The sequence below is a fragment of the Corylus avellana genome, chromosome 2 (assembly GCF_965113065.1).
Source record: "Corylus avellana chromosome 2, dhCorAvel1.hap1.2, whole genome shotgun sequence".
Classification (NCBI taxonomy): Eukaryota; Viridiplantae; Streptophyta; class Magnoliopsida; order Fagales; family Betulaceae; genus Corylus; species Corylus avellana.
Window position 1 is genome coordinate 15374136 of NC_142491.1, and position 25286 is coordinate 15399421.

The window sequence follows — 25286 nt, forward strand, 5'->3', positions numbered from 1 at the left end:
AAATAACTCTCTATGTCAACTTATCATCCAATTAATTAATGGTATAACACATCAGACCAATCAATTAATGTTACATGATTCTCGTTTGACATATTATGTGTCAATTGTATGTACCATGCGGCAAAGTTGGCCGACAACTTCTTTATTTATTTATTAATATGCCTTTTTTTTTTTAGTATATTTATAATTTAAAATAATTGTGTCATGTATAATTGGTACATAATTTGTCAAACGAGTGTCACATGAAATTAATTGATTGGTCTAACGTGACATGTCTTTAATTAATTGGACGATAAAATTACAAAGGAACCTATTTGAAATCTTATGAAAACTAAGGTTCTAGTTATCAAAATTAACAATTGAAGGACTAAATTGAAATCGAATAAAAATTTAGAGACTAAATTTGATTTTTCCAAAAAAATCTACTTTGCAATATCTCACACTTGACAATAAAATAAAAGAAAATAAAATAAATGCTAGCTCAACTAAAGTTGTAGGACTCATGGCCGTTGATCACTTCATTGTCACCTAGCGTGCAATAAATTATGTTATCATCAAACTATCTAGCCATGAGTGCACATTACTACATTTTTTATTCCTATAATTTCACATATAAAAATAAACCTAGTATATGTCCCAAGAGACTTGAATATCTCATTGATAAAAAATAAATAAATAAATAAATAAATAAAAAATAAATCTCTGTTTTTAAGATTATTTTGAGCTTATTTATAATTGTGTTGAAAAATAGAGCTTTTGAAGTCAAAAAGAACTTTTTGACTTTAACCAAAAACAAAAAATAACCAAATAGATACTAAGAAAGACGTAAAATTTTCAATTCGCAGTTAAATAAATTATATAGAACTTTTCTGGGTACTTGGTTATGATTCAAAAATTATGCATTCTTACAGTCTGGATTATATATGTAAATAAAAAGAAAAATAAATTAGACTTACAATCTGGATTCCTTTAACTTGTACAGAATGTAAGTACACCTTTTTACTCAAAACTTTCTTTTACTCCTAGGATAAATATCACCAAAACCCTAATCTTCCTCATCATCAGAATCAGGTTCATCATCAAAAATTTCAGGAAATGGATCCTCACCATCCAAATCAAATGCATCGCCGGTAATTTTCGCAGAATTTGACGTTGTAGCCGGAGCAATCATACCGGTGGTATCAAATTCAGTGGTTTTAGCCACCAAGACATCCTGCCCAGGTGCAAGTACATTATCTGCATGATCAGATGCATCAATGCCTAAAACAAACCTCCCAGACACAACCTCCTCTGCAGGAACAATGGCACCTTTGGAAGGCACAGGTTCCTGAACTTGTGCTATGTTTGTTTGGAATTGATCTGCCTCAACCATTATCTCATCACTGTTGCCTCCCCTCCTCATATCTACACGAGCTGCTGCTGGCTCCTGCCCCACTTTCTCTGGAATTCTTGCACTAGATGAACCATCCACATGAAGGTTTTCTCCACTCCTAACTTCTAAAGTTTCAGAAGGCTCTTCATTATACCTCGCATTGTTATGTGGGATGCTGTCTGGAGCCTCAGTTTCTTTGCCATTCTCCAGCCAGCTGTGATACAGGTCATCATCGTCGGAATCATGAATATTGTTTCTTATCCCATGGACGTCACTTGTAAATCGTCCATCGAGCTTCAGAGTACCGGAATACACGTTTTCAGAAAATTTATGGTCAACTCCTTCAGAGGAGTTACCACTAGCAGAGGGGAAATCCGTAAGTGGAAGGGCTCTGGGATGTATAAGGACCTCCAAGGCTAAAAGTGCATGGGCACAGAATTCAGCAAGTTTTGTTCCAGTTTCTTGCTTGCCTGCAGGGCATTTTCATGTGATTATAGCAATGGAGAAAAATCAAATAATTGACGACATATTGTAGCACACCTATAGTATTGTCAAGCTAAAGATGTTTTACTCTTAATAGTGTCGCATCAAATAATGCTTGTGCTCAGCCACTAAGAGGAAAGGACGGGGGAGATGATGGGTAGGAATTGATCTAGCCATTGTGTCTGGGATACGATTATAAAGAGGGAGACAACAAAGAAAAGAAAAAAAGAAAAAAGAGCACCACCAGCTGGTTCTATGTCACTTTTTCTCCATGGCTGCCATGCCGAGAGACAGATTACCAGAGGTAACAGAAAAGAGAGATTGAGAGGGGTAACTGGAGGTCATTGTAGCACGTCTCTGAACGTTTTGTATTTCTTTTTATTTATAGCTATACCAACCCTTTTGAGACGGAATGGTTATTCCTTAAAAGTGAGGAATAGCTCTTACAGGGGAATAGCTATTCTTTGTAACTAAAACGTCAACAAACAATTGACCCACTACACCAACTAGAATAGCTACTCTATTATGAGATTTATTCCGAGTACAAAACATGCTAAATCTTAATTTGACCATGATAGTTATAAGTTTTAAGCAGACTCACCATGGGATGATTCCTGTAAAATGCTATAGGATAAGCATTTGAACTAGATGAGTGAAAGATATAAAGGCCAATAAACTTGATCACTTTTTTTTTCTTTTTTTTTTTTATAAGTAATGTGGTATAGAAAACGTGCTAAGGGCGCAACCCAAGTATACAAGGAGTATACAAGAGAACGCCTAATGGGGACAAGAGAAGAGAATAAGAAAATCAGCGAAATTAATCACTAAGGGGGTAAGCCAAGCTGTCATCCAAGTGAAAAGAGTAGTAAGAAAAGAGTGCAAGAGATCTTCCAAGCTCCTTTCGGAATTCTCGAAAAATCTCCCATTTTGTTCAGACCATAAGCACCGCAAGATCCAAAGAGGGGCCATTTTTCAAACGACGGCACTTCGAGGACGACCACCCGTCCACCAGCACTGAAACAGATTAACCACCCCACAAGGCATAGCCCAAGCCAAACCGAAACGACTAAAAAAAGCGTTCCATAAAAATTGGGCATACTCGCAGTGGAGTAACAGATGATCAATCGACTCCTCATCCACTTTGCACATCCCACACCTATTGATCACCACCATATTCCTCTTTCTAAGATTGTCCAGCATGAGAATCTTGCCAAAAGCAGCCGACCAAGCGAAAAAAAAGCCACCCTCGGAGGGGCTTTAGTACACCAAATGCTCTTCCAAGGAAAGGGGGTGCTGTCTTTAGAAATGAGCATTTGTTGTGAAGGGTGTTCGCATCTTGATGGAAGTGTAGGCATAATAACAGATATTGTGCCTGGGATTTGGGCTCTTGCTAGAGTGCTCATCCTGTAATTGTGCCATTCCACAAGACCAAGTAACCACATACAACCTAACTTTGCTATCATAAAGAGGACATTTAGGCTTCTTTTTTTTTTTCTTTTTTTTTTCTCTCCTATGCACTAATTTCTAAATGTCATTCCCCAACCCTTCAATTCGGTATCTTCTCTACAAATACATGTATTTTAATGGTTGAGCTAATTGTTATCTCAACATATTTCTCTTAATTGTCAGTAAACAAAATGTGCGAGCATTATTGTCGTCTGACAGATATCATTATCACGATACCTGTTGGTGAAGATAATTACCTCTCCGGAAAAGTTCAAGGCCCTGGGCTAAATATGGGGGGCGGACACAAACTGAGGAAAGAAGGGATGCCAAAAGTGCTCGTAATGCTGCAAGCTGAAAATCTACCCAAATAGCAGTAGGTTCATTGAACTGGAAAATGCTTTTCTCCTCGCTGACCCATCCCCCTTCTAGAGAATTTGTTGCTGTCATGATCAAAAGAAGATCAACATTTGACTGCCAACGTTCAGATCTCAAAGCACCACCCTGTGAAAAATATAGAACATTTAGCACTCAATAGTATCCATTCAAATCAAGAACACAAAATCCAAATTGCGTAAATAAGGAGTTAATATTTCTTTATATTTAGATTAAGAACACAAACAAGCTTGGAAAAAGCACAAAATTCTTCTGTTAGAATAAATATGAACAATAATTTAGGTCAGGTGCACTAGACATTCTAGCTAAAACAACTAAAAGGTGGACCAGCAATGAATTAATGGAAATTACTGTTCAAATTAATAACTAATAATAGTTTTATTACAAAGAGTAAACCTAAATATGCAGGCAGTACCCATTGAAGTCCCCAAAAGAATTACAATCTAAGTTTCAATAAAAATCAACAAAGCCTAAAAGGAAGGTCATCAACGTCATCCATTGATGGCCTGAGTGACCAGCCCATCGGGTATCATGGATAGGGGCTACCGAAACCAGTTGAACAAGGAATTTAGCACAAGAACAAACAACTCAATGCCATTAAACGTGGCATTATTGCTTAGTAATATGTTAAAAGTTCAATGTAAGACCACACTGACAAAGGGAAAATATGGCGTGCTGAGCGCTCCATTCAGTTTGATGGAATAAAATATGAGGACTAAAAAGCATCAACGCCATTAGATGAGACATAAACAGAATATTAATAGACTATACTTCCCAGGAAATACTATTTCATTCTTAAAAAAGATAGCTACATCCAAAAATAAAAAAGGTATCCCGATCTATATTTTGGAATGTGCGTAATTGTTATGAACAAAGTCTCTCCACAAAGTACAACTTGATGACTTCCCTTTACCTGTCTTCTAGATCAACAGCAGAAGTCTCCATAATTTTAGAGAAATAAAATCAGATTGGTCAAGTCAGGTTTTAGGACCATTTTTAGCTAGCATAATACCTGCCCTTGGCGCAAAAAAATTTTAGGGCCGAAGTATATTTAATTTTATGCCAAAATGCATGGGACACCCTATATCTATGCATGCCATGAAACATTCGGTTTACGGGTATATCCCTATTAGAAGTCGACTACACATTCAAAAATAGTAAACATGGAGGCATTTTATCATGTCTCATTGACTTAAATCTTTAAATTAGGACGTTCACCTGGATTTCAAAATTTCAATTTCCTAATAACCAAACCCACAATGTCTCCTTATTCTGAGTTTCACTACCAGAAAAATGACACAAAAGAAACTAACAAAGAAGAATGTAATATTTTCAGCATGCAGTGTGGATAGCATCTTGAATGCTCATCCTAAACTGTATAGAAAATCAAAAGACATACAAGAACTTGAATGATGATTTCAACGATGAGACACACTTAATCATGATTATGAAGATAATGATAATCATTAAAAAAAAAAAATGATGATGACGACAACCAGTTTTCTGATCTTTAAAATTTTTTTTTTTTTTTAATAAGTAATAGTCCCTTATTTTTACTAAAAGCGTAAGGCGCCCCTAAGTAGACAGGAAGTATAACAACAATCACCTAACTAGAAAAAGAAAAACGAACAAAAAAATCATCATAGCTAATAATGAACAATTATAACACAATAACAGAGGTCAAGATAATCATTAAGTCACTTCCAACGAGACCCACCAGAGAGGCCATTGTATCTCATTAGAAATTCAATAACTTCTTTTCCTTTAGGTTTATGTGTCACGTGTCTTGTGGAAGGAGGGGGGGAATGCACAAATAGAGAAGTTGAATCCTTTTTTTTTTTTAAGATAGGTAATCAAAGAAGCTTTAAAAAAAGCGTAAACACCCCCAAGCATACAGGAAGTATAAAAAAAGGACACAAAAAGCAAGAAAAAAAAAACAACAAACAAACAAGAAAAAGCACCCGCGAAAACCCAACAACGCCAAAACACAGGAACTACTAAACAAAGAAACCCGACAAGCCCACAAGGACCTAAAGCCCTCACACCCAAAACCCACAAGAACACTCCGCTACCGCATGTGAGCATTGCCTTTCCCTCGCCGAAAAGACACTTTTGCATCGCCATAGTTAAGAGAACTTTCTAAATTCAACAGCTCCCTCTTGCTTAGGCCGCACAACCTTTACTTTCCGAATAAAGTCCTCTTTAACGGCATCCAACCGCGCCAAGGTTGGCTCCTCATCTTCATCACAATCTAACACCCAATCGAGGGGGTCGGGGGAAAAAAATCCAAAGGGTAATGGGAATCTTCATACTCCCCGTCCAAAACCTCGTCTCCCTAATCCCACACAACAATCTCCCTAGAGAGCAGCTTTCTTAAGTAAGCCAAGCATTCTCTGGCAGGATTTACATCAAATTTTATCCAGGGAGCAATGGTTGAGAATAGACTTAGGTTCAAATTGTTTTGTCTTTGTGGACCGAGAAGAAAGGGGACTTAGCCAGAAGAGGATTGTAATATGAGAAACGCAAGGAGGTCAACCTCTTTCAAATATACAACATGGATTCTGGCAATGCAATGTTGTTGGACTCTCATGTCGATTCAAGATATCAAACTAAAAGAATGATAACATAAAGTATTACAATTATGAAATTTCAATGATTAATTTATTGCCTGTTATAATAAAACATTATTATATGTATTTGGATACACTATGAACTTGTGCACAATAAAATAGACTAGTGTTAGTTCCACAATTTTTTTGTTGTAGGCTCAGATTATGGGACTAGCAGGTGGAGATGTCCAACTAATACCTATCCCAGAGACAAGCCTTTCAACAAAATCTTTATACAATAATTTCGTTAAATAAGTCTTTAATTATGAATGAATTAAAACAAGCCTCTTGATTGAATATTTTCGCACAATATTTTCCTAAAATAAATTCCTATTTGAGAATAAATAAAATCTAATTAATATAGTGTCCTGCACGTCTGGTGTTTTCCGGAATGATGGGTCTACTTAAGCTAGGTCGAAGCTGTTAGATGTCGCCGGTGGTCAGTTGCAACTATCGCCGAGGCCAGTGTTCTCGCCGGTAGGTTTGGCTTCCCTGAACTCATTGGTAGATCGGGGTCGCCTCCAGAAATCACCTAAGCCCATGATTTTTTTTTTTTTTTTTAATAATCTCAAGTCCAAGGCCAAGGGGGCTTCGAAGAAGGATTCAGCTCTAGGTTTTGTGAGTGATTCGGGTCCTCTTGTCACGAGTATGGGTTTTTCGGCAACAAGGTGGAGCTCCACCTAGCCTAGGTGCAAGCCGGTGGCCTCGCCGAAACCCTATACGGGGTGGCTGTCGCAGTTTTCGACGATGTAGGGGATGGGTTCCTCTCACCCACCTCTGCAGGAGAGATTTTGCTGGATCAGCACTCCGCATAGCAATTAGGCTTTGGTCATCAGCCAGTCGGGAAGCACGCCAGCAGTCCTTCCGCACCTTTCAAGTGATGTCCTGGTTGTTTAGGTCTCCCTTGGGCTAATTTCGGCGATGGAGCCAAATGAGTTGGGGTGTTGGCCTATTAGTATCGTTGGTGACAATACTACAAGGTCTTCTGCAGGGGCTTCTTCCCCTTATGGTGGGGAATAGCAACAAGTGGAGATGGGGATAGAAATTGCTGTGTCTTGCAAATGGACCCTTCTCTAGTTTTGGTGAGGTTGGAGAAGTCCTGTATCCGCCTTTGTGTATCAATCCCCTATTGTGCTAGGAGATTCGGGTTACTCAAATTGGGCGTTGCATTGTGTGAAGGACTTATGTCCTATTGTGGGGATCTTTTGCGAGGTCGTGAGGAGCAAACTTTGGCTCTTTCGACAACCATTGAAGAAGAAATTCAGCGTGAGGAATTAACTTCTCTCTCAAATCGTGGTATAAAAGGCTACAAGGGGCTCAACAATTTGGAGAGCTCCATAAACTACAATGCCAAAGGCAATGCAAGCTGTGGAAAAGGCAAGGCACATTAGATTTGTGAGGTGGGGCTTCAACAAGGGTGGGGACATAGGCGAGTGGGTGGGGTTTTACCTTGGCTATAATTATGATAGGGTTAGAAGGTTTCTTAGGGTTGAAGTGAACGGTTGGATCAGCTGGTGGAACCTGCCTTGGTGGGTTTTGGGGTGTAATGGGGCTGTTTTTTTTTTTTTTTTTGGCTTTTTTCAGTTAGGTGTTTCTTTTTATATACTCCTTGTGTACTTAGGGGCGCCTCACCCTTTTAATAAAATTTGTCGATTACTTGTCAAAAAAAAAACTTTTCAGTAATAATGCTCCATACAACAATAGTGAAAAAGGAGAACCTGAAAACAAAATTATAAGAGAATAGTTGGAGCAATCAAGTGTCATAAGGTCCAAATATACACTAAACACTCCCATTTCAACTTGACAACCTAAAATATGGAAAGAAGTTGTTATCTTGGAAGCAATAAAAAAACTTCATGACCAAAATTGCCTAACCAACATAGCAGGTTCAGGAGTGCAGGCATCAGTCTAAGTCCTAAATTTACTAGTCTTTGTTATAGGTTCATCAGTTAGCATGTAAGCTTAGTAACTAAAAAGAAATATAGTACAAGTTGTTCCAGTACATGTGGGACCAACGTAGCACATTGTCAGTGGTTCCATCGAGAATAAACACAAACCTAGAAGGTGCATCTTGTATAAGTTACAGCAAATTATAAATTTCCTCTCTGTTGTAAGGTATAACAATAAATTACCTCTCTATCTTTTACAAACTGTCATAAACCTCCATATGATTTAAAGTAAAATGGATTCATCATATTTTCCATCCCAATTGAAGAATTCTGCCATGTGATGTGCACATGCCCCATGACATTGAAGTTAGTCCTCAGTTGGCCCTCAAAATGGGGAGGAACAGAGCTATTTCTTTTTTTCAAATCCAAGGACACAGTTATTTTGCTACCTCTTCCTTGAAGCTTTAAGCCCTAATGAGGACCAATTGGTGGCTAAATTTCATGATCAAGTAATGTGGGCATGTCATGTAGGAGAATATAACAATTAGGATTGATACATCAGACTTTCATCTTACTCCAAACCACAGGGAAATAGTGAATTTCCAAAAGACAATGAGGTAATTTGTAACTACCACTTAACCATAGCAATGTAATTTATAATTTACCCCTTATGTTATATATTTCTACAATGCATTCACAAATTCAGTTGTGATTCAGCTAGTTAACATGTAGTTGAGTTACTTTAAAGTAAAAGCAATCAAATTTTTTTGTGTTCTGATCTTTAGTATAGACCAATAATCTCATTAACATGCTTTACTCAGGCGAGCCTAAAGCTTCCTCCCTGGACCACATGGAGCTTGTTGATTGTTACTAATGGAGATGATCTGTGACTTAGCTTGCGCAGCTCAGCCCATTTGACAGCCCTATGAATTATCATGGCCCTGTACTTAACCTAGGAGGCCCGCTGATCTCCATGAAATTAAGTTTCTTTTTGTAATATTATAGAAGCAAACAGCTAAGAAATATAGGGCTCCTTTGGCAACGCTTTTAAGGGTAGCTTTTTTCTTTTTAGCAAAAAAGCAAAAGTATTAATAAACAACTCAAAACACAAAACACTGAAAAATACTTTCATCTTTGTGTCATATCACAACTAAAAAGTAAAAAGAACTCTCTAAAAAGTTTTTCCAAACAAACCCACACAAGTCTCAAGCTTCTTGCAGCCATATAATATTTAGCAGAATTACAATTAGCATGCATGTAATTGCCAAAAGGATTATGTCAAAGTGAAGACACATGTACTAATTGCAATTTTGTCCAGTGACTAAAAACCTTCCAGCATATACAGAAAAAATGAAACAAAACACCGAACCAACATTGGGGGAATGGCTTCCGTTGGAAGTTCTACATGAAACCCCAATGACTCAATCTGGTATAACACATAGCAAACTTACAAGCAAGACCAAACAGAATTCAAGTATTTGGAGGACTATGAACCATCTGATTAGAAGACTTCTATTTGACACCATCCAAAAATGCATTTTCACCCTCTAAAGCAACAAAGAAAAATCATATGAACCAAGTCGCCATCATAATTGTAGTATTTAGCAAGATATACAGGATCCAATTATTGTTGGTCTATTCTCTTTCTCTTGTCAATAACAAAGAAGTTACTGGGACAGTATTTTAAGTGATCAACCTCATGCACTAGATAAAATGTATTCTTCCTCCAAAATTTAACACAAAACATAGTCATCCTTTTACAGTGTCAGTCATCCCTATATTCAGGAATTGACATGTGTTAGTATCTAAATGCATGTTCACAAATATAAGTATACGTAAAGGAAGAAGGGTATGAATCATATAACTCTTCATTTTATATTGTAAACAATGTCGAGTATAACTTACGGAGAACAAAATGCCAAAACAATCTAGTCTTCCCTACCACGTCTATTTCCATCCATCAGGATATGCATAAATATAATTCTGGAAGTCAATGAGAGAATGCATATTTGGTAATTGAGAACTTCATAAAAAAGTAAACAGTTCTCTAAGTCCTAAAAGATCAAGATACAACCAGCTTCTGAAAATAATAAAAGAGAACCCTCCAGGGAAAATTTTGAAAACTGAGAAATAAAAAATTATAACTATTGACTACAATTATGCAGGAGGATAAATTAATTCTAATGCGTAGACAGACACCCTGATACAACATTCTTCATAAATGAAATACACATACCACTGTGAAAAGTGCTTCTAATGCCTCAAGTGCAGCTATCCTCACGGAAATTGGAGATATTGCATGGTTCTTAGGGTCATGCTTCTCCTCAAGATATCCAGTTGTATCAACATGTTTCCTTTTCCTATGTCTTGGCTGCGGCAGCACTTCAGAAGAGGGCTTTGAGTTAGCACTAGAAGATGTGCGACCATTCTCATTACCAATGGTATTCAAATCAACAAATGTATTGTTGATAACTTCCTGAGCAAGACACACAGCCATCCCTGATCATGATATATGACTGTCTGTTAGTTAAACCACAAGATCTAACTTCCAACAAGAATGATAATTTTAGACAAAGTATAGCCAGAGAGAGCTTCATGCACAAACAAGAGGTAGCCCAATTTGGCTTTGGTGGAATACAGTGGTGGTGGTTAGTGTAGCTTTATTGTCATCCCTGAGCAACAAGAAGGGAAAGGATGGAAAGGTTGTGATCTTGAGCTGTGAAACATGCTAGCTTTCTTCAAGACATCTTTCGGTGCTAGGTGTACGTCTAGCAAAGTATTTCACAATGGTGTTCAGATGATCGATATGGGCAGTTCTGTTTCAATGGTAGCGAAGGACTCAGCTGGGGCTGCTGGTGGTAGGTTGGTCGTATGCGGAGGTGCAGGTAGGGCTGGGGACGGTTCCGTCAAGTGCCACCATTGTCCACGACAATTATGGAATTCTTAGATGGCAAAGTAATGAGGGGTCCGAATGTCAGAGGCAGGAGTACGATAAGGGCATTCTCAAGGAATCCCTTGAATCACGCTGACACCGTTTGTAGCAAACGTCCTTGAGGGATGATATGGGAGTAAACCCGAATTTTCACACACTATGGACAATGATGATCCTTCTAAAAGAGGAATTGGAATGTTTTATGGCTAAGTTAGAGGAGGGCCAAGGTGTTGTTGGGCCTGAGAGAGCTGCAGGCCATGCGAAGGTAAGTAAGAAAAAAATTTAACTGATTTTTCTTAATGTTTTTGTGCGAAAGAGATTGTCTATAAGAAACAGAAACAATGATTTAGCGATTATATAGAAAGACCTGACCTAGAAGACAAAACCCATACCAAGTTAACATTTATCCAAAGCAATACAAACAAACATACCCAACAGCACGTAAAGACCAAAACAAAAATCTCCCCTCAATAACAGGACCAGACAACCGCTGAAAAAACAGATAAATAAGCCACTTAGCACTCAAATACACTTACACCTCCAAATTTGTACTAACCAACACAGCCAACAAAGTGACCAGGTTATTAACAAAAGCCAATAATTCTTTGTGTGGACAGCAACTCTTGGTAAGATTTTGACTTTGGATAATCTGCGTAAGAGAGGAATTATAGTGGTGGAATGGTGTTGTATGTGTAAGCGGAGCGGTGAGTCTTTCAATCATCTCCTCCTTCATTGTGAAGTGGCACGAGCCTTATGAAGTGTGCTATTTATTCTCTTTGATGTCACATGGGTCATGCATAGAAGGGTGGCAGATTTGTTAGCATGCTGGCCGAGTCAGAAAGGTAATCATTCAGTAAAGGGGGTGTAGAGAATAGACCCATTGTGTCTAATGTAGATTGTTTGGAGAGAGTGGAATGCACGATGCTTTGAAGATCAAGACAAGATGCTGGACGAGCTCAAAAAGATATTTTTCAAGACCCTTTTCCATTGGGCGGGGGCATTAATATTTCTCAGTTTTCTACTAGGGTTGCGCCTCTTTGTGCTTTTCAATGAATTACTTATTTATTAAAAAAAATTTAAAAAAAAAAAAAAAAAAATTAAACCTTGCATCTTTGAGCCACAAATTCCACCCTTCGAAAGATTTTTGATGAATTCAATAGCTAAATGTCAAGAAAAGCCTACTCATGAAACTTATTTAGCTCCCCTCAAATCTACAATGAAACATCTTGTAGTGCTGGATAAGCATAATAATTACATGCATGGGAGAGTTGATTATCTGTGATCTATTGATTAGCTACCGTGAGAATTTTCTGGTTTAAACAGTGTGAAGGTTTTGCTGCTTCGGGAAAGCAAGGTATTAAGCTTGAAGTACTCCACTGTCCTCTTAACAATTTGGGGACAAAGGAAGGTATGCTATTTGTAAGCTAGTCAAAGTCTGTATGAAGTGGTTGATATCAGCTCACACAAATGTTAGGTCTGCTTTTGATCCTAGTTTCCCCAATGAATTGCTTTGTTTTGTTTACAGGCTGTGCAGGTTAGTTCCTTTTGTAGACTTGAGGCTCTATGGTACATACTTGTGGCCTATTTTAATATTGTGTATTTAATCTTAGAATTACCTAGGGCTCTTTTGCAAGGGCATATAAATTATAAAACAGATTACTAAAAGTTCATGTCAAATCATCTGTATCTATATAATACTGAAATATTTCATCCCATGGGTATAAACCCATTCTATGCTTAAGGATATAAAATATAAGATTAAAAAAAAAAAAAAAAATTGATAAGTAATCAAAATATCATTAAAAGCCTACGCCCCTAAATACACAGGAAGTATATAGAAGAAGCTACCAAAAAGAAGAAAATTATGATAACTAATCACTAAAGGAGAAACAAAGGCAACTGTCAAAAGATACAATGTGTTGAAAAACTTAATCTCGTCCAAAGTCCTCTCATGTGCTTAAAATTTTTATCATTCATTTCCCTCCATAGACACCACAAAAGGCACGCGCGCATCATCTTCCATACACTAGCACTCCAATTATTGCCAACAATCCACTAACAAGGATATAAAATATAAGATCAACAACTATCTAACCACTTTGACAACGACAACGCTCTTTGAAAAAGAGGAAACTTAAAGGATTTATATGATTTTTATTTTTCTTAGATAAGTAGAAGGTAAATGATTTACTATCACCTACAGACAATATTTCTAAATTTATTGATATGGTACACAATATTAACTTTCAGGTATGGGCACTCCTTTGGCAAAAAGAAAACAGTGATGCTCTGCTGTTGGCAGCTTTGCAGTAACATAAACAATATATATATATATATATATATATATATATATATATATATATATATATATATTCTTTAAGGAATTACTACATACCAACACCCATGGATATCAGCAATACTCTTGTTATAGAGTAGACCTTTATTCTTAATTCTGGCAATCCACATCTCTTGAAATATGATGTAATCAGACGCACAATAGAAGCAGCATGTGGTAATAGCTGACTGCAAAGGAAAATAATCATGTGCAGAAAGTTAGAAGATATATCAAGAAGAGGTTGAGGAAAAAAAAAAAAAAAAAAAAAAAAAAAAAGCCCACAAACAACCAGGAGAATGTATTAATGTGACAGAATGAGGATTTGAAGCATAACTCTACATTCACTGGTTTAAAAGGATTAGGAGTGTTGTGAAGTCTCTATCAAGCCATGGTAAGCCTGACAATATGCAAGTATGAATTTATTTCAAGGACCTCCAGCCTCAAAAAAATTTTCAGCGGACAAAGAAGTGGATGAAGGTCGCGCGGCCTAGGATTAAGAGCAAAAGGGAGCTGTTAAATTTAGAAAGCTCCATTAACTATGGCATTGCTAGTGCGTCCTCCAGGAGAAGGAAGGGAAAGACTATTGTGTCATAGCCATTTGTGTAGGGCATCGCGTTGGTGTGTTTGTTTGAGGGTTTTTGGGTGGTTTTTTGGGTTTTTCTAGGGGTAGCTTTGATTTCTCTGAGGATTGTTTTGAGGGTGTTTGGGTGGGTTTGCTAGGGTTTTTCTTTGGGTCAGCTTTGGCTCCTCTTTGTATACTCCATGTGTAATTAGGGGCGCCACACGCTTTTTTTTCTCTTTAATCTTATTACTTATAAAAAATTAAATTAAAAAATTAAATTAAATTAAATTTAAAAAAAAATAAAAATAAAAAAATAAAAAAATAAAAAAAAAGCGGATGAAGAATTGTGACCTTAAAATAGGTTAGGCATAAATCTCAAAGAGAAATTATGCCTTCAAGATAAAGGCATTTATAAATTTACAATATTATAGCAATGTCCATCATTAAAAGTGTAAGGTGACCCTATATACACAGAAAGTAAACAAGAGAAGTCACCTAACTAGTAGGGGCAAAATGAACAAGAAAATCATGATAACTAATCACCACAGGAGAAACATAAGCAACTGTCTAAAGATACAAAGTGTTGAAAAGTCAAGACTTCATCTCCTCCAAAGTCCTTTCGCGGTCCTCAAAACTTCTATCATTAATTTCTTTCTATACACACCACAAAAGGCACAAAGGCACCATCTTCCCACCCAAGTTAATAAATGACACATATATGTCCGTATATATATACATGTATATAGTTATATAAAAGACAGGCAAATACTCTAATTTACCTGCGTGCGCCCTTTATAATTGCACTGAGCAGTTCCAAACTACATGAGTGCAAAACTGGAAGTTTTGAACATATGAGCTCTTGCTGCATGGAAGTCATGAAGGGCATTAAGGCTTGTGGCAATGATCCATCCACCATCAGCACTCTCTCAATAAGGACTAATACCGCTCGAACAGGGGCGTTTACCTGCTAGCCAAATATCTGAGATATCTTAAAAATTTCGCATTCTCGGTTTTTTAGATTCTCGAAAATAAAGTCAGAACGCATAAACGCTATTAAGAAGTACACTGAATAGATCTGCATTCCTATTTTTCGTTAAAGCATCTCAAAAGAACTAATTATACAATACTACCTGCACAGGGTATGAACTTGTAAGCATCATTGAACAGCACAGCATCAGTGAAGAGACATTGGACATCAGCAATCGCTCAGACCTCCTTGTGGGATAGTCTGAGGCTTCTCCTGACAATGTATGACCTCCTAAGGGAGGTGGGGGATCTTTTCCAGCCGAAACCAATAATCTAACAGCTTCATTCCGTTTACTTTCTGCAACACGTGAAATTTGTCACTTACAAGGCTTAAGACCAGAACCAGCACAACCAAGATTTCTTCAACTGTACCTTCTTCTAAACCTTGGAAGGCATCATTCAGGTGACCATTTATTAATAATAGGATCTTCTGCATCATTAAGGACCAGCTTTCTTCATCTCCTCTTGATTTTGGCAGTAATGCTAGGCAATGGGCAAGCCTCTGCTTGTTGAACACCAAAAAGAAATACCTCAGAACAAATTCACATACATCTCATAGTTTGCTTGTTTAGTCAAATACAAGAGACAGATCATACCAAGGAAAAATAACCACTATACCTTCTGCATATCAACACTGCATTTTCCGGACAGAAGTTTTGAAGCAATAGCAGCCTCAGCCTGCAAGAAGTATTTGGTACCCATCATATCATGAATGCATCAACAAGCCAAAACTAATGGCTTTGAAATGAAATAGAAGCCCAGAAAGGAGAAATTTTAGGCTTTTTCCACACATAAGCCACAATGAGAGCAGATTACAAGGTTTATCTTCACAATGTCAGTAAATCATCTAAAATTTTGTATTACATGCTTCTAATATGTATTGTTTTAGAATCTATAGCACCAATTCTAACCCAGATCAAAAGGGCATTGGTAAATGTGGATGAAGAATCACCATAAAGAGCTGAAACACTACTGAGCACCCGACACATAGCGCTATATTTTCAATGAAGTGAGAGACTTATGTGAAATCACTGGATGCATAGTGTCAAATCTTTTTTTTTTACATTCTCTTGATTAATTATATTCATACAGTGTATCAAATCATATTTTATGAAAATATACTTGAGTATAAAAAATTTGAAAAGAAAAAAAAAAGTAATCATATATCATATGTTAAAAATCGCATTCACTTGGAAAAGTAATTTATGACAACTTATATAATCATTTGAATGAAACTCAAGAATCAAATGTTGTCAAAATAAGGTTTTCTTTGGGGTTTATTGTTTACATACTTAAATTTGCAAATTTGACATTTGATTGCAAAATGAAGTGTAAATGAAGCTCAATAACCATATGCAGATATGAGACTTGCATTTCTTTCATTTAAAAGATGATGTAGTTGCACAAGCACTTATAGAATGTGATGTCACTAGTTCAAATATATATTCCACTACCCAACCTACATTTCCTAAGTTCGACTTGAAATGTAAAGTAAAATATTTATAGGAAATATATACAATACTAATACTGATAGAAAGAAGTCTTGGAACAAAAGATGAAAAACTTACACTGTCATAATGACGATGCATGGAAGATGGAAAGTAAGTTATAATAGTGCATAACAATTGAACTGCTCCTTCCTGCACACACCATGACGGAGATGACAAATGAAACTTGAAGACAGAAAACTAGTCCACATAATGTGTTTTGATAAGACCATCAACGACAAACAATTATAATATATCTTCATGCAATCTGATACAATAAGATTGCCAGAAAATAATTTATTCCCACGCACAGAAATAAGGGGTGGTAAGGTAGAAAATGCATCTCTAACACCAACAGATTTCAAGAAAGAGGTTTATGCTATTAGGATTACACATTTACCTCAGTGTGTGTGTGTGTGTGTGTGTGTGAGTGAATACATGTGTGTGCGTGAGTGACAAAGAGAGAGAGAGGAAGAGAGAGTGAGAGAGAGAGCGCATGCGTTAGAATTGTATGTTTATGTTGCAATTTTCTCATGTGAAGCAAGATGCACATGCACAAAATCAAACACAAGTTACTATCAAATTAATGTTATCCATCAAATAATCTTCATCACAAATATAAGTATCATCCAAACAACTCATCAAGATATGGGAATATGGATTTACAATACTGAGCAAACACAAAAGCTATAAAATGGTTCAATACTACAATAGCCTCTTTAGCCAACTAGTCAATGATTCTATCATCTCTATTTTTGCTCACAATCTAGGATGGAACAAAAACAGAAAAACTTAAAAACTATTGTTCAATGACATCCGCAGTGCTTAATGCAATTGTCATACGAAAATTTTTCATTAACTAATTTAAAAGAAGGAAAACTTATAAATGTTCATGGATTTCCTCAAGCAAAGCTTAACGCCTGAAGCAATTTTTATTTTTTTTATAATTAATGAAAAACTTTATTGAAAAAGCGTAAGGTGGCCCAAGTACACAGGACATATACACGGGCTCCCACAAGCCCAAAACCCAAAAAGCAGCAACACTCACAACCCAACCAACCTAAAAACACCCACAAACCCAAAATAATTATATCTAAATGTTCTCTAAAATTTATGCTTCTTACCCATATAGCCTCTGAACTCTCATCATTTAACAGCTTCAAAACTGGTTGAACAATTTTCCCAGCATGGGAAGTGCCATCCTTCTTTAGATTTGAAAATCCACCCAACCTAATCCAGGAAAGAGAAAAGCTCAACAAGTCATAAAACTCACAATATGACAAATAAATACAAGCTACAAGTACTATACACTGATATCAAATTATAAGTTGTGACTTGGAACAAATGATTCATAAACTAGATGAAGCAAAGTACAACATAGAAGCCATTCATCAGTAACATGCCAGCAGTCTTTGAAAATCATAGGTAGAAGCTACCAGCTGTTTTAATAGAACACTGATAACCACTGTGGGGAACCCCATAGGCCATAAACATTAATTTGAAATTCAAGCGAAATTGAGGAATGTTTTTCAATTACATGCACAATCCAATTTTCCCATCAAAGCAATTAACTCGATTCACTTGACAAGAAATATGACTACTCTGAAATTGGCTTCTTATAAGGTAACAATTCTGTGATATATACTTTAAGAAATATTCTTGTTCGTGTGGACATGCTCACAAACACAAAAAATAAATATAACCAGGTCTATGAATTGAAAGCGCCTTTTGGAACGATCCTGGTGCAATATGAAGCTTCATTTCTGGCCAAACGTAAGCCACTAAATCAATTTAAGGCCTATTCCAGAAGATGCAACAAGTTCTTCATGAGCTCCCCAAGTTACCAAGTCTATCATCAAAGAAGGGTAGCTACTCCATAATATCAAGTGAGAGAGACATAGATTATAGTGCTTTTTAGTGTTGAATAAATTTGCAGTTAATCTCTATATTTTCCATTAGATGCATAAGGTTTAATAGCTAATAAATGAGGGTGGGTTTTTGTGTATAAGTTTTTGTATGCACACACATAACTCCCCTATTTCGCAAAATGTGTGTTTTATCGTCCACCATCATATAAAACTCTTTAAAACGACTCACATGACAAGGTGTGTATGTGTGTGTGTGTGTGTGTGTGTGTGAGAGAGAGAGAGAGAGAGGTGCTGGATTATGGATATCAGGATCTGAACTCATACATAATCAATCAATTCCACGCAACTCCAAAATACATATAACACAATTACAATTCAATTTATATATATATATATGCAATTTCATTTTATGCCAAAAACAAAGGAGATCTAACCTTGTGAACATATCTGATAGCGAAGCACATGAAGCCACCTTCACAAAATGAGAATCTGCCGGTGACTATTTAAAAAAAAAAATACAACAGCCATGTCAATAGAGGAATTTTAAAAATCTAATTACATTTTAAGCTTTGAAATGCAAACAATATTTTAGGCATATTAACAGACAAGTTACAATCTTTAGTTGCACGTTTCTCAGCATATTGTTGCTCTATAAAAGAAATGGTAATTTAAGATTAGCATTGTCTTCATCTTATTTTAAGCTGCAGATATCAGATTATCCATCTCAACAGGTAGGCAGAAAGTTCATTTCCTTATCAGATGTATCATATGTAATACAAATCGTCTTCTTACTCAAAATAGAAACAGGATTGCATTAAGACAATTGTCCCAGATTTTTTTTTTCAAGAAGAGTAGACTGATTTAGTGGTTTGATAAGTGCCAAATATGAAATATTGCATATTTGGACCTTTTATTTACATTAGTTAATCCTTTAGATTTGTCGTTATTTAATGTTTTGTGTTAGTTTTGTGTTTTTAGTATTTTGTAAGTCGTTGAAGAAAAACTACAGCTTTAAAGGTAAAAATGCAAAGTTTGGAAGAAAACATACTTTGAGAAGACCTAGATGATGTGGTTAAGTTTAACCAAATCCAAGAAAATGGTTAAATCGGATTAAAGATCATATTGGATTAAATTTCAGATTGGATAAGATTTCGGATTGGATTCAAATTTAGATTCTGTACACGTCTCAGTATTTTGACCATAACTTCCGGCTCAAATATCGGATTGAAGTGATTCAAGTGGCATTGGAAAGCTAACTCAAAATGCTACAATTCGTTGTGAAATAGGATTTTCCTAATTCGGACGGTTACTATGCCAAAATCACCTCACAATAAAAGGACACAAATTTGGACAAATCCTATTCCGATTTCAGACTTCTATTTTGACTGGGAGACAGACCTCCGAATTATCTAGGTTTACTTGGGCTTCTAGGACTTCCCTAAGCCTATAAATAGACTTCTTTGCATTCAAGAAAAGATAGAGAATTCCAGAGACTAGTTTTGGGATACAATTTTGGAGACAGAATGTAATCCACAGCTTTTCTTTTAGTTTAGTTTTTCTTTAGGTTTAGGTTTAGGTTTTAGTTTCATAGTCATGTGGAGCTAAATTCTCAACTAAGGTTGGGGATGAAGCCTCACCGATGAAGAACAACATTGTTTTATTGTAAGTTTTTATTATTCCGATATTATTGGTTTATTATTTCAATTGTTTTACTTCTTTTCAATATGTGGCATGATTCTTGGATATCCTGTTGTGATTCAATGATACACTTGATGATTTAGGATAATTTCACATAATTGATTGCTTGGTTTTTAACTCATAAAAATTGGATATCCCTTGTGATTTGTTCTACGAATACATCTGGTGTTTCAATTAAATTTGAATTCCTTTTGTGATTTGGTCAATGAATGGATACATGAGATGGTTTTGATTAATTCTTTGAAGCATAGTAAAACATACATAAGATTTAAATTGTGACAACTTCGGGTTAATATTGATGAATATAAAATATGTTGTTATGATTTGGTGAGTGTAGATTCCGCATCTTTAGTGCCTTTATCTATTGATTTACTTAGTTTATTTAGTTTATGTTTAGTCTTTTAATTTTCAAAACCAAAATCAAAACCCTTTTGGAACTAGGTTAGGATTTAATTAGTTTAGATATAAATTGCTCTTTCAAGAATACAATTCTTTGTGGGATCGACCTCGCACTTGCAATCCATTAACTACAATCGATTCGTACACTTGCGAGTTAAATAAATTTGCACAACATGGTTCATCTAGATATGATATCCAAAATTTACCTAGAACAATGGTTTCCTTTAGAACCCATAAGGAAGAAGGAAAAAGTCATATTCATAATGACAATTTAATGCAGATCGCATATAATTTACTCTCGAGCATTTCAAGTCCAAGACAAGAACATTTTCAGTCTCTAGGTTTTGAAATAGTTCATCAGCCTTACGGAAGCCTACTGGCAGGGTAAGACATTATATCGTAGCTAGTTGTCGCATTTAAGCTAATGTAAGTCCCACCCCATACATTGCTTCATAATAAACAAAAATGCAATATGAATAACGAGCTTATGAAAGACAAAGTCCATCCGAATAGAAATGAAAAAGGGCATTTGTGCTCTTCATGTCCTTTACATGGTAATAAGAGGCCATGGGGCTTATTCCATTGACTCGTACTCACCATTTTAGTAAATGATGAGGAGAAGGGTAGTGACATTGTACATTTGTATGGACGCCAACTTTAGGGAAGATGCTAACTATGGATAACTTAAGAAAGAGACTCATTATAGTGGTGGATTGAAGATCTAGGTGTAAAAAGAGCGGAGAAACCATTGATAATCTTTTGCTCCATTGTGAAGTAACTAGAGACTTAAGGGATTTGATCTTCTGTCTTCTTTTCGGGATAAAGTGGGTCATGCCCCCAACAAGTGGAACAGTTGGCTTGTTGGAAAGATCACTTTGGTATACACTATAATATAGAAGTTTGAAAGATGATTCCTTTATACTTAATGTGGTGTATTTGAAGAGAATGCAATGTCCGAAACTTCAAAGATTGTGTAAGGATAGGAGCAGAACTAAAAGCCACTATGTTCAAATCTCTTTAAGTTTAGATGCCAGCCTACAACTATTCTCGTTTTTTAATTGGGTGTTTTTTGTGTATACTTCATGTGTACATGAGTTGTCCACCTCTGCACTTCTTTAAAAGATTAAATTATTCACCAAAAAAAATGGTAGTGACATTGATCCACAAGTAGCTCAGAAAATTTTTAAAATAGCAGTAAGTAGGCTTTTTAATATTTCACAAGTACAATAAACTTGGAGAGCCATAAAACCTTAAGATGAGAATTATAATGCATGACAACTACTAAGCTTTATGTACCTGAATATATGGTAGAAGCTTCTGAAACCAAAGAGTGTATGATGCCAAGAAACGATCTGAGCTGCACTCTTGACAAGTCACCCCCAGTAAGCAGATTCCCGCCCAGCATTTATCTGGCTAGGACAGAATCAAACAATCTAATAAATAAATATTTAAGGAATATTTAGAGTCTTCTAGTAAAACAAAAAACATAGAATTTTTCTTTCTTTTCCCACTCACATGGTACAAACTACTCCTAAAGGTAGAATTTTAAGAAAATAATACTCAAGCCAAAACACATTTTTTGCATTGCTCATTCCAACGACATCGATGTCAAATCCTCCATTCACCACTAAAATCTAACCATATAAGCACTGTTAAAAGGTTGAGAATCCACCAATTAGGTGAATTCTCATATATCCACCAGGTGCAAAGCAAATAATTTGATAAAAACAATTAATTGAATTCACATATTTATTTTCCTTGCTTTCACCTTGAAACTTCTCATAATTTCTCACAGTCCAAACAAGAGATCAATACTAGAAGGTTATCCTCATCAAACATAATTGATTTTCTACATTTTGATCAGATAAATAGTTCCAACTCTATACTTCAAGGAAATACCAGTGACATGGCAAAAACGTTTTAGAGGTTAATTGAGTATATATCGTCGAGGAATGGGTAAAATCCACCCACCCACCTATCCATAACATGAAGAGGAGATCATTTGCCATCCAGTTGGATGCCCACAGAAATCATATCCCTCCAATGCATTCCACATGCCAGCTGAAGTACAAATGTACTCTACAGAAGGAGCCCATCAAAGCAAATTGAAGCCCTAACCACCACCAAGGGCACAGTTTCAGACACTTTCAGCTCCAAAACTTAGTGAAATGTCACCACTCAGAGCTACCATTTCTTTTACGCCCCCATTCACAAAAATGTATTCAAATGCAAAATCACTCAAAATCATTAACCAATTAGTTGACTCTTAAATTACTTATCAAAAAAAAAAAAAAAATTAATTGACTCCAAATTACTTCAAACCGAAAACAAACGTTATGTACAATTACAAGACTAATACAATTAATCCTTTACCTCCAACACCACACAAACAGATACTAAATTAACATATTTCCCTCTCTTGTCCACACTTTTCTGAACAAACCCAACAGAACCCATGAATTTAACTTCAATTTCACCACAAGACACTGTAGCAAATAAAAATAAAAAATCTAAACACCCATTTCAACTAATCCTAAAATAAAAGAAAACCAATAAACAAACATATAAACGGAGGTCTATTGATGAGTACCATATTGTGAGAGACGAGCAAGAGCAAGCGCTCGACCCAGGAATCGACCGCGGATTTCCAGTTCTGGATTTTCTTTTGGTCCGTGGATTCTTCGAAGGACCACTCGGCGAGAAGGCCGTGCGTCTTGATCCCCGAAACGACGGTGGAGAGCCCAGCGGGGTCCGGAAACGGGTGCGTATCGTCGGGGACATGCTCTTTGATCAGCGTTCGAAGGAGGCGGGGCTTCAGAGCGACGTCGTACATATTCTTGAAGTGATTGAATGCCGCCATTGGGATGGAATCGGAGCTTGAGCTCTGAGATTGAGATTGAGAGAGAGTAGGGTTTTAAGGTCGTTCTGTTAAACCCCAGATTTGGTAGCCGTTGTTTCTAAAAGCCTAAAAGTATATAGGGTGCAGTAAAAAAATAGGGGCGTGAAAAATACCGAGAAACCGGACCGGAACAAGGAAATTGGTTTGAAACCGATTGGAAAAAAATGGGTAACCGACGTGCTCGATTTTGGTTATCGGTTTTGGAGTTTTTAAATACCGTAACCGGATAACTGGGTATATATATATAATAATAATAATATATATTTTTAATTTTATATGTATATATATATTTTCGAATTTAGTATATTTATTAATATTTTTTAATTGTTTTCTTTAAATGGGGCACAAAATAGTTAAATTAAGCCCAAAAGTTAGGCCTAAACCCAAAAAAAAGGCCCAATACCAAAATAAGCCCAAAATGCAATAAATAAATAAATAAATAAAAAACTGGTTACCCGGTTCGGATAACTGGGTATCAACTACAACCAGCCGATTATTGTAGAACCGATTAACCAAGTACCCAATTCCGGTTTCGGTTTTTAAAAATGAAAAACCAGGTACCTCGGTTCCAGTTCCCGGTTTTAGCCCATAATGGGGAAACCGGGACCGGATTTACACCCCTATAGTAAACTGTAGTACACGTATTCGGTTTACAGACTGATGTGGAAGTGCCACATCACTACCACTAGAGTTTAAATGAAAAAAATAAAAAATAAAAATAAAAAAAATAAATTTACAAAATCCCCCAAAACTTTCACATGATTTTTTGAAAGTATTACGAAGTGCAAAAGCTCTCAATTAACGGTATTAAACTTTTAATTTCTTTCAATTATCAACTTTTGTTAAAAATTTTTGTTAAATCTTGTCAAAATTTTCAAATGTCTATATGTTTTTATTAAATAAAGTAATTGCAAAGATTCAAGCAGTAATTTTTTTTATAAAAAATAAAAAATAAAAATAAAAATAAAAAAAAAAAACAAAAACAAAAAAACATCTTTGCAATATTTTTGCAACATCTTTGCAATTTTTTACTTTTTTATAAAAAAATATGTGCGTTACACAAAAAAATCGCACCAAACTCAATAAGCCCAAGGCCCCATAGTGGGTGATAAAAGCCCAAAATGATATTACAAGCACAGCCTAATACTGAAAGTCTAAGCCCATCGCCATCGCTATTCTATGACAGCTCGAGATAACTTACCCCCACCACGTTTGCAGCGGTCATCAAGCCAACAATCTCGGGGTCAAACACATGAATTAATCACATCAATGGTTACCCACACTCTTGGATACTCATTGATTATAGGAACACTTACAAATCACTCTTGGATCGACATTCATGATAGCCACCGCCATTACGGACCATTCTCTGGGTCGACCTTGATTACAAATATCTTTGGGTCAATTGCTGTGACAGTTATGCGTCATTCTCGGGATTCGGACTAACAACAACAACAGTTTCACAATGACCATAACGGCCAGGGAACAGTAATATTAACTTCTCCGTCCATTACGCCTGGATACCAGATCCTCTGCCTGGTCATCATCGTCACATCCACCACTACACCTATAAAAGGGTATGAAAGTCAAAGACATAGGGACATGACTCATTCTCACTAAACATTATACAGAACTCAGAAAGGAGCTAACTTTAGCATCGGAGGAGGATTCGCCAGAACACCCCCGGCGTATTCTCTTAACCCCATTTCTATCTTGCAGATTAAAGGAGTGACATCCAAAGTTGATCTCACCCCTTGGGTCCACCATACTGAAAACTGTACCAACAGTTTGGCGCCATCTGTGGGAAACGATATCTTTTTCGTTCTTACAAAATAAAATATGTGATTATGGTGAACACAAGCTCCAGAAGCCAAGCCCGCCGCAAGGA

General features: G+C 36.3%; 1 protein-coding gene across 2 annotated transcripts; it reads right to left on the bottom strand.

Annotated features, from left to right (window-relative positions):
- Window positions 1-1010: 1010 nt before the first annotated feature.
- On the bottom strand, window positions 1011-23447 carry LOC132167082 (proline-, glutamic acid/leucine-rich protein). 2 transcript variants are annotated; one of them, XM_059577977.2, is made up of 13 exons: window positions 23090-23447; window positions 21796-21912; window positions 18837-18901; window positions 17659-17764; window positions 16616-16687; window positions 15666-15725; window positions 15420-15549; window positions 15152-15345; window positions 14801-14985; window positions 13520-13647; window positions 10429-10691; window positions 3559-3802; window positions 1011-1842 (listed from the first exon to the last, which is right to left on the bottom strand). In XM_059577977.2, exons 1-13 carry the CDS (start codon window positions 23357-23359, stop codon window positions 1046-1048), a joined length of 2631 nt encoding a protein of 876 aa, XP_059433960.2. In that variant the 5' UTR covers window positions 23360-23447; the 3' UTR covers window positions 1011-1045. The 2 variants fall into 2 exon arrangements, with proteins under 2 accessions (XP_059433960.2, XP_059433959.2); XM_059577976.2 differs by having other exon boundaries at window positions 14801-14988.
- Window positions 23448-25286: the final 1839 nt, after the last annotated feature.